A 12,543-nucleotide genomic window follows, 5' to 3' on the forward strand; every position below is an offset into this window, starting at 1 on the left:
TTCTGCAGAAAAGGACCTGGGGATTACAGTGGATGAGAAGCTGGTTATGAGTCAACAATGTGCCCTTGTAGCCAAGGCGGCAAATGGCGTATTAGGGTGCATTAGGAGGAGCATTGCCAGCAGATCCAGAGAAGTGATTATTCCTTTTTATTCAGCTCTGGTGAGGCCACATGTGGAGTACTGTGTCCAATTCTGCCCCCCCCCCCCGCCCCCCGCCCACCATAGAAAGGATGTGGACGCATTCTAGTGGAAGGCGACCAAAATGATTAGGGGGCTGGAGAGGAGCCCCCTAATGAGGAGAGACTGAGGGATTTGGGTTTGTTTAGTCTGCAGAAGAGAAGAGTGAAGGGGGGATTTGATAGCAGCCTTCAACTTCCTGATTGGAGGTTCCAAAGAGGATGAAGGAAGGCTGTTCACAGTAGTGACGGATGGCACAACGAGGAGCAATGGTCTCAAGTTACAGTGGGAGAGGTGGAAAAATATTTTCCTAGGAGGGTGGTGAAGCACTGGCATGGGTTACCTAGGGAGATGGTGAAATCTCCATCCCTAGAAGTTTTTAAGTCTTGGCTTGACGAAGCCCTGGTTTAGTTGGGATTGGTTCTGCCTTGGGCAGGGGGCTAGACTTGATGACCTCCTGAGGTCTCTTCCAGCTCTATGAGTCAACACAAAGTTTAATACTCTGAAGTACTTTTTAAAATCTGAGAGGGATGAGACATGGAGCAAGCTTTCAGAAGCCTTAAAAGTAGGGTGCAAAGTTTTAATCAGACAATTCATGCCCTGTCCAGCAGACCCCCAACCAAGCGCGTCAGGCCTTCCTGGCCCAAGCAGCCCCTCCGCCTGTAGGATAGTGGGCCCTTCTCGGTGTGCCAAACGGAAAGGGGCCGGGCATCCTGAGCAGCCTCCCCCTGGGGCATGGCATGGCACTGTGGACAGTTAATCAGTTAAACCTGTAGCTTAACCAGTGAAAAATTTGTACAGGATTTTACATCCCTACATAAGAGTAACTCCAATGCGGAAACTGCAGAACCTGAAACACCAAAAAATAAAATTCATCTTTCTGCAAGTATGTCCTCTGGAATGGTCGTCAAAGCAGGACATATCTTTAGTGCCTCTGGCATGTAAATATCTTGTGACACCAGCTACAACAGTGTCATGAGAAACAGTCATCTGAAAACAAGAACAGGCTAAGAAAACAGACAGCATTATCTCCTGAAATGTAAACACGCTGGTGAGAGTGACTGACTGAACAAGTAGGACAACTGAGTGGACTTGTAGGCTCTAAAGTTTTATACTGTTTCATTTTCAGTGCAATTTTTTTATGATTCAACTTTCACAAGTTCAACTTTCACGATAAAGAGACTGTGCTACAGTATTTGTATAGGTGAACTGAAAAATACTTTACAGTGCCAATATTCATAATAAAAAGTGAGCTCTGCACACTGTCAATTATATTATTTCAATTACAACAGAATACAATGTAGAAAGCATCCAAAATATTTACTGCGTTTCAGTTGATATTCTATTTAATAATGCAATTAAAACTGCAATTAATTGTAATTAAGATTAATGTGAGTTAACCACATGAGTTAACTGCAGTTTCCAGTTATATATTTCATGTATTTGAGCCAGCATTGCAAGAAGCTACAAGGTAAGTAAAATGATTAATCAGGTTCTTAGCTACTGAGCTAAACTAAATTATCCTGATCAAATTTTGACTCTGACTGGTCCACTAAGAAAGTGTTTAATCAAAAACCCATGAACTGTAGATAAGACTTCAACAGCACATGTATTTTCCTTCCCCTGCTCATCCATACTATATGACAGACCCTCAGCTAGTGAGTTGTTAAAGCAGATTCTATATACAACTGTACATATATAAGGAACATTCAACAGTAATTTGGTCTGTCTATTGCAGTGACTCCCACTGGGTCACCACTTGAAAAGCTTGTGCAGAGGTCTTGCAAAAAAAAAAAAACATACTTTTTTTGCCTAAGACTGATATTTTCAGCACTGTAATAGCGTTCCTTCTTATAGCCATCATAGGATTAGTCTGAAAACCCCAGCTAGTTGTTCAGTGAAGACAAGCATTGGCTGTGCATGCAGCATGCAATTATAGCTTCCGTTAATCGAGAAGCATTAAATCCAGATGAGTGCACATAGTACAACCATACCTGAAAAATGTCTGAGGCCAATAAAAATGATGCAGTAAAAATATGCAAGTCACTTGATCATCATGCCAGGCACACATGCTGTAATTGCAAACAAAGTAGTGCCAAATCTCACAACCGCACTGAGTATAATGATCACTTTTTGCAAACAAATATGTTTCGAAGTGACTGCTCAATATATGCAGTCTTCAATGTCTGACGGCAAAATATTGTAAAAAATGCTGATTAGCGCCTGATATTCTTCACCATCCCGCCACATAAGCCTTAGGTGAAAAAATTTAAGATACAAAAATAAACTTTAAAAATCTAGAACTGTCAACACAAATGCCCTTTGGATTGAAGGATATCCATCACACAATACTAGAAACATTTACGTCCCATAAAGAAGGCATTATTTCTAAAGGAATAGAACCAAACTGAACTTTTGTCAAATGAGATCAGCAACACAGCAGTGTGCCCATAAAGCAGCTTTGACTAAGCCAATGTCTCTGATGCTGCATGCTTTAGTGCAAACATTTTTAGCATCTCGTGTTTAAAAGTGTCAGAGGGGTAGCCATGTTAGTCTGTAACAAAAACATTTAAACAACGATCTTGTAGCACCTTATATATTTTTGGTAGTCTCTAAGGTGCTACAGGACCATTATTATTTTAGCATCTCATGTGCATTTCAGATAAAGACTACTTGTTCTATAGTATACTTGTATCAGGACTCACAATAAGAAAATGCTTGTTTGAGTAATTTCATATAGCAGCTGAATAGCTCCACATTGAGAGAATATATTGCAATTTGTTTGGACGTGGCCATAGTAATTATATAATTGCAGCCTGCACACAAGGATATCAAACATCTCATGGCTTCACTGGTTCATAGCAGCAAGTGCTTGACTGTGATGACCTTATCTTCCAAGAGTTTGGAAGATGCCTGGAAAGTTGTATTGGGTCCTTCAAAAGCTGCCAGCATTGAAGAGTTAACAGTGGATTCATGACTTTATGTACAACTCTGTAATAACAGATTGGTAAAGGGGGACCCAAACTTTTTTTACACTGAAGCAGAGATTCTTCTGCTAGCGCACTAGTTCATGTCTTCTGATTAGCACAGGTCTCCCCAAATGACGATCAATCTCTCCTTACTGATGTCTCCAGTAATTCATCCTACATGACATCCTTCTACCAACTTGATATATTTGGATCATTTAAAAATAGAGTTCAACTTTTCTGGCCAGGGTGGAATGCACACGTGCAGAGTATTCATAATAGGGTAAGAGCATTCCTCAGGAGGTTTGAGAATTGGTCTAGGACAGTGGTTCCCAAACTTTACAGCATCATATCCCCTTTTTGATTTGAGAAACCCTCGCGTGCCCCCTCCCTCCAAATAGCAGCAAAACTTTGGGGGGAGGGGAGGGACCAGGAACTGACCGGGGCCGAAAAACAAAACAAAAATAGCAGCAAAACTGGGGGTGGGGGGACACCTGGGTCACCTCGCGCCACTGCCCCCCCCCTTGGAATTTCTTTATAACTCCCCAGTTTGTGAACCCATGGTAGGAGGAAATGACCGATTCTTTTATTCTGGTTTCAGATTCCAAAGGCACTGATCAAGAACTCCTGAACGAGCAGGAATGCCAGACCCAGCTGCATGCCTTCTTTCCGGATAAAGAAAACAAAAGGTAGAGTCAACCTCTCGATTCAAGATGCTGACAGAGCCACTGCAAAGTCTTTGACAAGACTCTGCTGCAGACCTGCTAGCCAACCACAACCTGCTGAAATTACTGTCTCTGCAAAGTCCTTGAAAATTCCCATCCAATATTTATCCCTATTCCTTAGCTAATTTCTCATCCTCATCCCTTAGTTGAAGAGAAGGATTTCAGCCTGCACTTTAGTTTATCATCTTTTGTCAGCAAAAAAAGTTATAGCCAGTCTGCTATAACAGCTCACATGCTAAAACCTTCCTAATTTCACCCATTCCCAGTATTATTGTTAATTAAGATGCACAACTGCCTGTTTGCTCCTTGTCCCCAGGCGTGGCTAGTCATGTTAGGTCTCCTCCATTCACACTACAGATCTCCAGACAGACAATCAACCCCACTGGGGTTGGAAGGGAAGTGGAACTAAACAGATTACATTTATCTTTTTCCCAGCAGTAGGGTGGATTGTTTCAGGCAAATATTCCCAGCTTGTTAAACTCAGTTTGATGTGACTGTATTTAAAGCCTCAGAGGGATAACTCTGTTAGTTTGTAGCTTTAAAAGCAAAGAGTAGTCCTATGGCTTTTTAGAGAGTAACTAATAGGATCGGGAGCTTCTGTAAGTAAAATCCACTTCATCAGATGAGCAAGATGCCCTTGTTGAACTTCAGATTTCTTTTGACTTCACCAGTTTGAATTTCTTCCCATTCCACATTCCAATATAGCGAGTTTACTCATATGGTTCTACTGAATGCTAGTTAAACAAAAAAAACCGCAACAGCAGCAGCAGAACTTCATAAGGTTTTTGCTTTTTTCCACTGGCAAAATGTGGAACACAGAACCCTTTAACATTTTAATTTCTATGTGCTTTGATTGACCCAACTCACTTAAAACCCTTGATGCAGTACCTGGCTTTTCCCTTCCATGATTTCTTTGAGACGTTTTAAGACTGTGCTGAGACTTCTAAGCTGAACAGCTGTCCGAGGATCATGGCCACTTACCGAAGAGTCTACTTTCTTTCGTGTGTCTGAAGAGGAGAAGAGATGGTTATATAAAAATCCATCTGTTCCCTCTAGTATAATGTCAAAGAGAACTTAAATAGGCATTGTTCAGAACAAGTGGTAGTTTTTATCTAGTGTTTTCTGAAAAGAAAAATGCAATTCTCATATATTAGCAGTCTCATTTTAGAATATTTTCTGAAACACACAATCACCAGATTGCAGAAGAGACCTTAAATGTAGCCCTTTACTATATAAACAGCCATAACAGCAATAACTATTTATGCAAATTCTAAACATAGTTAAGAGTCTCCATTAATAAAGTCGGATTCAGTAAGAAAACAAAGAAGTGCATCCACAGGTTTCACTTCAGCAGCTTAATCGTAATCGTCATGTTCAGTTTTTTCCCCCCAGTTAGTTTCACCAATTGTGTTACAAACATAAACTTAAGTGATCTTTGATATTTAGGGTGCAATAAGAGTCAGTCCTTTCAAAATGTTTACAACAATTCTCCTTGGTTGTGCATTTTTTCCTGCCTTTTAAATGAGTGTTACTTCTTTACATTGTTTGCTTTCCAAAACAACTTCAAGTTTACCAGCTTCCTTGCTCTCCATCTAACACTTTATTTTGCTCCCTCTAGTACAGAGCAAATAAACATGGCTGCTTTTTGTTTACTGCTTTATATATCACTGATGTCAGCAGGAATGCTGACAACACTAACAAGAGTGTGTTAACTGTTGCTGTGCAGTAAAAATCAGATTCTAACTTTGGGGGTGTGGCAGGAGAAATCTTACCTGTAAAATAGCTTTAAAAATTACAGTTAACTAAAAATATCTGCTTGTAATCTATTGAAAGGCTTCATTCCTAGAAACTTTAAACCCAGATGCAAGAAAACATTTGGACATTTGTCCACAAACCACTAAAACCACTACAGATCTGCAATAAGAATCTTTTCTTAAAATGTTGTGTTCCGATATGTTTAAATTTCAGGTGGTTAAAGGTATAACAAGATCTAAAGACCAAAGTCAGTGCCATTTTGGAGTATGTCTATAGGTATTTTAACAGGATACAAGTACAGGGAGGATATTGAGTGAACATAAATGTCTTTACTACTTTAAATCTTAAGGTCTCTTCCCTATCTCCAGCAGAGTAATCCCAGTACTATGTTCAGAGGGACAGCCATGAAAATACCGTATTTTCCGGCGTATAGGGCGACTGGGCGTATAAGACGACCCCCTATCTTTTTAATTAAAAGATAGGGTTTCATCTTATACCCCAGCGCCCCTCCGCCTCCTTTGCTCCCGGTGTCCCTGGTCTGCTGGAGATGGTCCCCAGCAGACCAGAGGCACCGGGAGCAAAGCCGCAGCAGCTTTGAAAGCCTTGGGGGAAGCTGGCGGGGGGGCATCCCAGGCGCGCCTGGGCTGCTCCCCCGCCGGAGCCCCTCCGCGGCTTTGAAAGCCTCGGGGGAAGCCGGCGGGGGGGGCATCCCAGGCGCGCCTGGGCTGCTCCCCCGCCGGAGCCCCTCCGCGGCTTTGAAAGCCTCGGGGGAAGCCGGCGGGGGAGCAGCCCAGGCGCGCCTGGGATGTATACCCGGCGTACAAGACGACCCCCGATTTTTGGGGGATGTTTTTTAACATCAGAGGTCGTCTTGTACGCCGGAATATACGGTAAATGCATCAACTTCCAGATGGGCATATGTTCTAGTGACAGGTGGCTATCAGATGTATCAAAACTTCCACTGAACCAGCCTCTCACACCAGTCAAAGCTCTTTTTAAACAAATGGTTTCAGAAAATAAGTGTGTTTAAATTAAGTAACCATGTTGCAACTCAGGATAATATAGTTAGGGAAAATTTATATTTACATAGCTAACTTTATACTAGTTAGATTTAAAAATTAACTTTTACTTAACAGGTCAGAAGGACAAATGATGTCACATACGAGGCTCATTCACCAAATAACGGAAAGAAAGTTTTAATTAAAATTGACCCAATGTCTCTTAATTTACTTGAGTCAATTCCCATTTCTCCTACGTAAGGGTTCTGAAATGTCAGGAGACAGAGTGCACAACAAGAACAGAATCTAGTGCATGTAAGATAGTAGGGGAGTTAGACAGCGTGTAACCACATCAAATGGCTGGGCCTGCAGCCAGTACACTCCCACCCCCACTCCCGGGGAGCCCACGCCACAGAAGCAGCTGTGCAGGGTGACAGGTAGCACTGGTTCCTGCCTGCCCAACCACCCCTGCTGCCCCTGTAGGAGGCAGCAAGGAGGGCAGGTAGTCCACGGAGCCAACACAGACAGAGAGCTAGCTTAAGAGTCAGCTTCCTGCACGTACTGGCTCCCGCCAACCCCCCTCCCTTCATCCTCCACATTGCTGCCTCTGAATCAAGAAGCAGCAGCATGAGGGGGATGGGGAGCAGCAGATCCACTGCTTGTGTAGGCTCCCCGCAGGCACTGGCTCTTGCTAACCCTCTCCCTTGTTGCCTCTCATACAGAGGCAGTAAGGGATGAGGGAAATGCATGTAGTTGATAGGATTAAAAATAATCATGTAGTTGTCTACATGCTGACATAACAATAGAAGAGACTGCATTCTAGGTATCATTCAGTTTCTCCCATGTCATCTCTTCTTTCCTACATGTTCATTCCCTATTACCTCCTTTCTCTGTTACAGCCACCAAAACACTAGTACAGGTGGACCTCTCTAGTCCAGTACCCTCGGCACCTGACTGGTCCCGGACAAGGGGGTTTGCCAGACCAGATCCCTCCCTTAATAGCCCATGCTAAACCGCTGCCCCTATGCCCCACTACCTAGCCAGCTGTCACTCCCTAGGCTGGAGCTCTCCAGCTCCCGCTGGTCCCACTGCTGCCAGAGCCAGAACTTCGTGGTCACTGCCAACCCTCTGCTACTGCCCAGTTGCTGGGGCCAGATCTCTCCGCTGCAACACTTCTGTCCACAGGGAGCTCAGGTCCCCCGTGGACAGGGGCTGCTGCTGCCCTGTGCTATTGCCTTTCTATCAGAGGGATTATTAAATAATCACGTAACAGCTAAATTTGATGCAGTTACACAATTATTAAATTAATCGATATCTAAGATCTCTAGTACAATACTCTAGCTCCATTCTGGGGGTGTTAAATTAACAGGAACTAGAAATTCCTTGTGTCCTCAACACAAATAAGTTTTGTTTTTCTTCATTTAAATCATTGTTCAGTGATGGAGCTGCAGATAAGGGATTCAGTATGCAGCTTGCCCCAGGGAGAGAGGACAACCCAGGCCCTCTCTCGCCATAACTGCTCGAGGCCAGGTGAGAAGCATTTGTCCATGGCTACTGCAGCAGGCGCAGCTAGGGGACAGACAGACACACAGACTCTCTGAAATATATAGTGGATAGCTGTCCCAGTCCCCATTGGGCTGGCAGGGGTGGACAAAGGGACAGCTATAACCTCCATCTCTGGCCCCTTGATAATTCTCAAGATAACTGTCCCTCCTTTTCCATTTTATGACAAACAATTTAATTCCAGGCACATCCCATTGTCCTGGCACAACCAAACCCTTCTCTTGCTTGAAGTTATAAGAAGAGGAAGTTACATGCCAAATGTAGCAGTCCTAGCTCTTACCAGTTAGGAGGAGTTCTTGAATAAACAGACTCACAGATGGACAGACACACATTTCTACAATATATAGTAAAGAAATAAGGATTGCCAATTCCACATCATGAATCACCAATGCCATTTGCTGCAGCACCTCTTTCTTTGAAGGGCCGCCATCCAGGTACTGGCTCAGCTGTTATACAATGGCAGAATCCAGTATTATTTAGTTCATTGCAAATAGCTGGCTAGTAGCAATTCAGTATGGCATAGTATCATTTGATCAAGCATTTAAAGCATTTTCTGAGAGTCCCTGTGGCATCTCCTCCTCAAAGATGCAACTAGTGAATGCTACAGCTAACTGAAACCTAAGGAACCATATTAGGACTGTGCCCTGCAGTTCATCGAGAAGTGTCAGTTTTGTTTACTTGCAATTCTGCTGAATAATTAGGCATTTAAACTTTTATCCAGCAATGCAATCCTGGCTATGGAGAGAGGACTAAAGATTTTTGACCTAGCAGTTTCTGCTAGTCTTACTTGAGCAAGATAACATTTTGTCATCAGTGATTATAAAAAGCTGTGCTAGTCAAGTTATTACAGTGCCTTGAGAGAAGACCAGACATGCTTAGGAGAAGGAGAAGTTGCAACTTAAACAGAAAGTTACGTAGTCTAACTAGCAAACAGAGCTAGGAATATCCCAAGTTTTAATCCCAGTTCTTGCCTTGGAAAACTCACTGAAATTCTCTTTCCTTCAGCTGCTGCACCTGAAATATAGGTATAGAACCTCCCAGGATTAGACAACACCCAACTAAAATATAAACAATATTAAAATTAGACACATATTACCTAAAGTTGTAGAAGCTCTGCGTTGTAGCTCCCCAGTAAGCTGCTTTTTGTATGGATTGGGGGACCTCAGAGACTGTGCCCGTGAGGTATGCTGAGGACTGGACCAAGTCCCACTCAGTGCCTGCTGCTCACCCTGGACAATCTCTGCAGGAGATGAGAACCTACCATCATCTAAGTTCAAGAACAGCAAGAAATCAATAGTAGAAGAGAGACATTGAAATCTAGCAGCACTAGAAAAATGTAAAGCTAAAGAAGCTTTATAGATAGTTTATTTGAATTATTATTTGCAATACTGTAATACATAGGGAACTCATCCTGGATAAAAGCTCCCATTGCACGGGGCTAGACACTACACAAACTCAAAACTAGGAGGCTCTTTATTACATGGCATGCCAACTGAACTGTAGCAGCATTCTGACTGGACATAAAGCAGGATATAGAGCAGGGGCAGGCCAGGATCCTCCAGCATACAGCAGCTGGCTCTCTGTTCCTTGTGGCTCTCTGTGCCATGGGCAGGGGGAGCCAAAAGGTTGTGCTGAGGGCAGGGACAGCACACAGTCTTCCTCTACACATTGCACAGCTCAGAGAGCCTCACAGAACAGCCAGCTGTTTTGAGTGGTCTAGGGCGACTAGCAGGCAAGGAGCCTGCCTGAGGGCCCTGCTGGGCTGCTGGCTGGGAACTGCTTAGGTAAGTACCTCCCAACCAGAGCCTGCCTCTGGCAATCTACCCCCTCCTGCATCCCGATTCCCTCCTAGCCCATGCACCCCCTCTTACATCCCTCCCCTAGGTCAGAATCCTCTCCTACACCTATACCCCTTCCTGGACCCTGCAACCCAATCCTCTGCTCCAGGTCACAACCCAAACTTCCTCTCACACCCCACACTCCTACCCCAACCTACTTTCTGCACCCAACCTCCATCCCAGATCACACACCTACTCCACTGAAAAGTGGAGCCCTTGACCACTTATCAAAATCTTGGCATGCTCACTGATGTAGAAGTAGCCCATGGCTCTTACAATCAATGTTGTGTGCGATCAGTATGCACATCAATTCACGTACCTTTGCTTTACGTGTTACTTTAATAATATCGGTAGAAAAATACACAGAAACCAGTGTAATCTGGCAACTCTGCACGTGGGCAATGGTAAACAAAATGTCTCACAGGCCAAATATATGACCCCGATGGCCTGCATATGGTCCTCAGGCTACAAGTCGCCCACCTCTTTTATAGACCATAATTAAGGTGCTCCTTTCTCTTCTCTCTGGCAAGCTAACTAAATTGAGCTTCTTGAGTGTCTCAGACTTTTTTCCCTAATCCTTTAATCATTTTTGTGGCTATTCTCTGAACACTTGGCAATTTATCAAAATCTTCTTGAACTGTGCATAAGAGAATGTGACACGTCAGTACAAATAGAAAGGAAAAGCAACATCTCTATTCTTTACCATAATAATCCTGTTTATGCATCGCAGAATCACATTAGCCTTTAGAAATGTATTTTAAGAAGTGGTTTCCCTATGTTCATTACTGAAACTTAACCATTTGGAAATCACCAATATGAGTGGAGAGAAGCAGGGCCGGGATAGAACTTGCATCAGAAATACTCATTTCACTGTACAGGACATGCAGTGGTACATCGCTTCCATCCTGGGAGGTTTTTTTTAATAGAAACATGATCTTTACACCCTCTACAGAAGCCCTGTGGAAAGAAGCTTATTAATGCATCTCCCCATGCACTATTGGCTGCTGCAGCTCTCAATCTGGATATAATCAGAGGTTGCAAGCAGCTCAGACATCCACATTTTCAACTCCTGGCACATTTAATCCTATGAACAAGGTTCTACTGCCTTGCCAGAAAGTGAATCCAGCTCATATATTTCACTAAAGAAAGTAAAACCCTCATAAGAGCCTTCCTAATCATTCATTTGACTGGCTGGCAGTACCCATGCCCTCATCTCATGAAGTGTCATACACTAGTTATGCATGAATATGGAAGTAGGACATTTGGTACAATTAATAGCTATAGCTTGATTGTAAGATTTACCTTTGCCAAAACGAAAGAGATTTACAAAGGAGCTGTAGGCAGATTTAAAAGGAGGCTCATCTTGATCAGGAGTCAATGGTTTGAAGTGAGTGAGATGAGAGGGACTGCTAGGAGAGCAGGGCAGATCACTGACAGATTCCAGTGTTGGAGACTGTTTGTCATCTGTGGCCATCTCATGTGTTCTGGAAAAATAACGTAAGTGTATTAAATGCACATGCTTTACAAACCTAAACCTGATAATAAAGCAAAAGCAGCCTTTGAAATTGGATACCAAAAGTGAGCTCTACACTAGGGATGTTAAATTTCAATTGACTAATGAAATTTGCATTGACTATTAGATTAGTTGATAGAGCATCGGGAGAACGGGGCCAGTGGGGCAGTCCCTGCTGACACTGTGCTCCCCACAATGATTCAAAGCAACAGTGCTGCAGAGAGCCCGGGGTCAGTTGGAGACTACCCCACTGACCCTAGGCTCCATGAAGTGCTGCCACTCAAACACCGTGGGGAGCCCGGCATCAGGCTCCTCATGGCATTTCAAAGCAGCAGCACTGCATGGAGCCTGGAGTCAGCTAAGGACTCCCCCGCTGACCCCAGGCTCTATGCAGCGCTGCCGCTTTGAAATGCCACATGGGGACACCCTAGCTGGCCCAGGCTCGAAGCAGTGCTGACACTTTGAAATACCCCCTCTTTCTGATAGAGGCAGCAAGTGGTGGGGAAGCGACTAGTCGACTCGACTATCTGATAAGCATTTACAGTCTGCACTATTCTGATACCACTCTTTGACTGTCAGTTCACAGAGAATGGCTTTTACTTGCCAAGAGGAAGTTATATTCTGCCTGCAAAGAACGATTAGAGACTCTGACTTCATAATCTTAGGAGGAAGAACTAGAAGTAACAGATGAATTCAAGAACACAGGCCAGGTACCAATAAAGAAATAGAAATGAGGATCAACATTTGCTTTATGGGCAGCTTAGATCCCTGCTTCTAATGCCAAATAAAAGCAGAACTGGGAAATCAAGTTACTATTTAATGAGGAATATATCTTGCTGCAGAGGGAAAGAAGGGAGGGTAAAGACTGATGTTCATAAGAGTGTAACTGGTTAGAACAGTGGCTAAAGCCTTTGTTTAAGAGATCATATGCAACTTTTTCAGGACTTATTTTCAGACAGAGCTGAGAAACAAAGAGAGAGAGAGCGTATATATATCCACACACACAGT

General features: G+C 43.4%; 1 protein-coding gene across 14 annotated transcripts in view; it reads right to left on the minus strand.

Moving 5' to 3' along the window:
* The window catches only part of PIKFYVE (phosphoinositide kinase, FYVE-type zinc finger containing), a 194,361-nt gene that overhangs the window by 179,278 nt on the left and 2,540 nt on the right, over positions 1 to 12,543 (minus strand). For 10 of the 14 annotated variants that reach the window (XM_075933821.1, XM_075933817.1, XM_075933820.1 and 7 more), the window contains 3 exons: positions 11,325 to 11,506; positions 9,281 to 9,451; positions 4,757 to 4,875 (listed from right to left, as the gene is read on the minus strand). In XM_075933821.1, the coding sequence (XP_075789936.1) occupies positions 4,757 to 4,875; positions 9,281 to 9,451; positions 11,325 to 11,496 (462 nt within the window). In that variant the 5' untranslated portion in view covers positions 11,497 to 11,506. Of the gene's footprint in view, positions 1 to 2,171; positions 4,711 to 4,735; positions 4,876 to 9,280; positions 9,452 to 11,324; positions 11,507 to 12,543 lie in introns of those variants that run through there. The other 4 variants (XM_075933812.1, XM_075933824.1, XM_075933823.1 and 1 more) reach the window with 4 other exon arrangements.

Source organism: Pelodiscus sinensis, chromosome 7, assembly GCF_049634645.1.
Source record: "Pelodiscus sinensis isolate JC-2024 chromosome 7, ASM4963464v1, whole genome shotgun sequence".
Classification (NCBI taxonomy): domain Eukaryota; kingdom Metazoa; phylum Chordata; order Testudines; family Trionychidae; genus Pelodiscus; species Pelodiscus sinensis.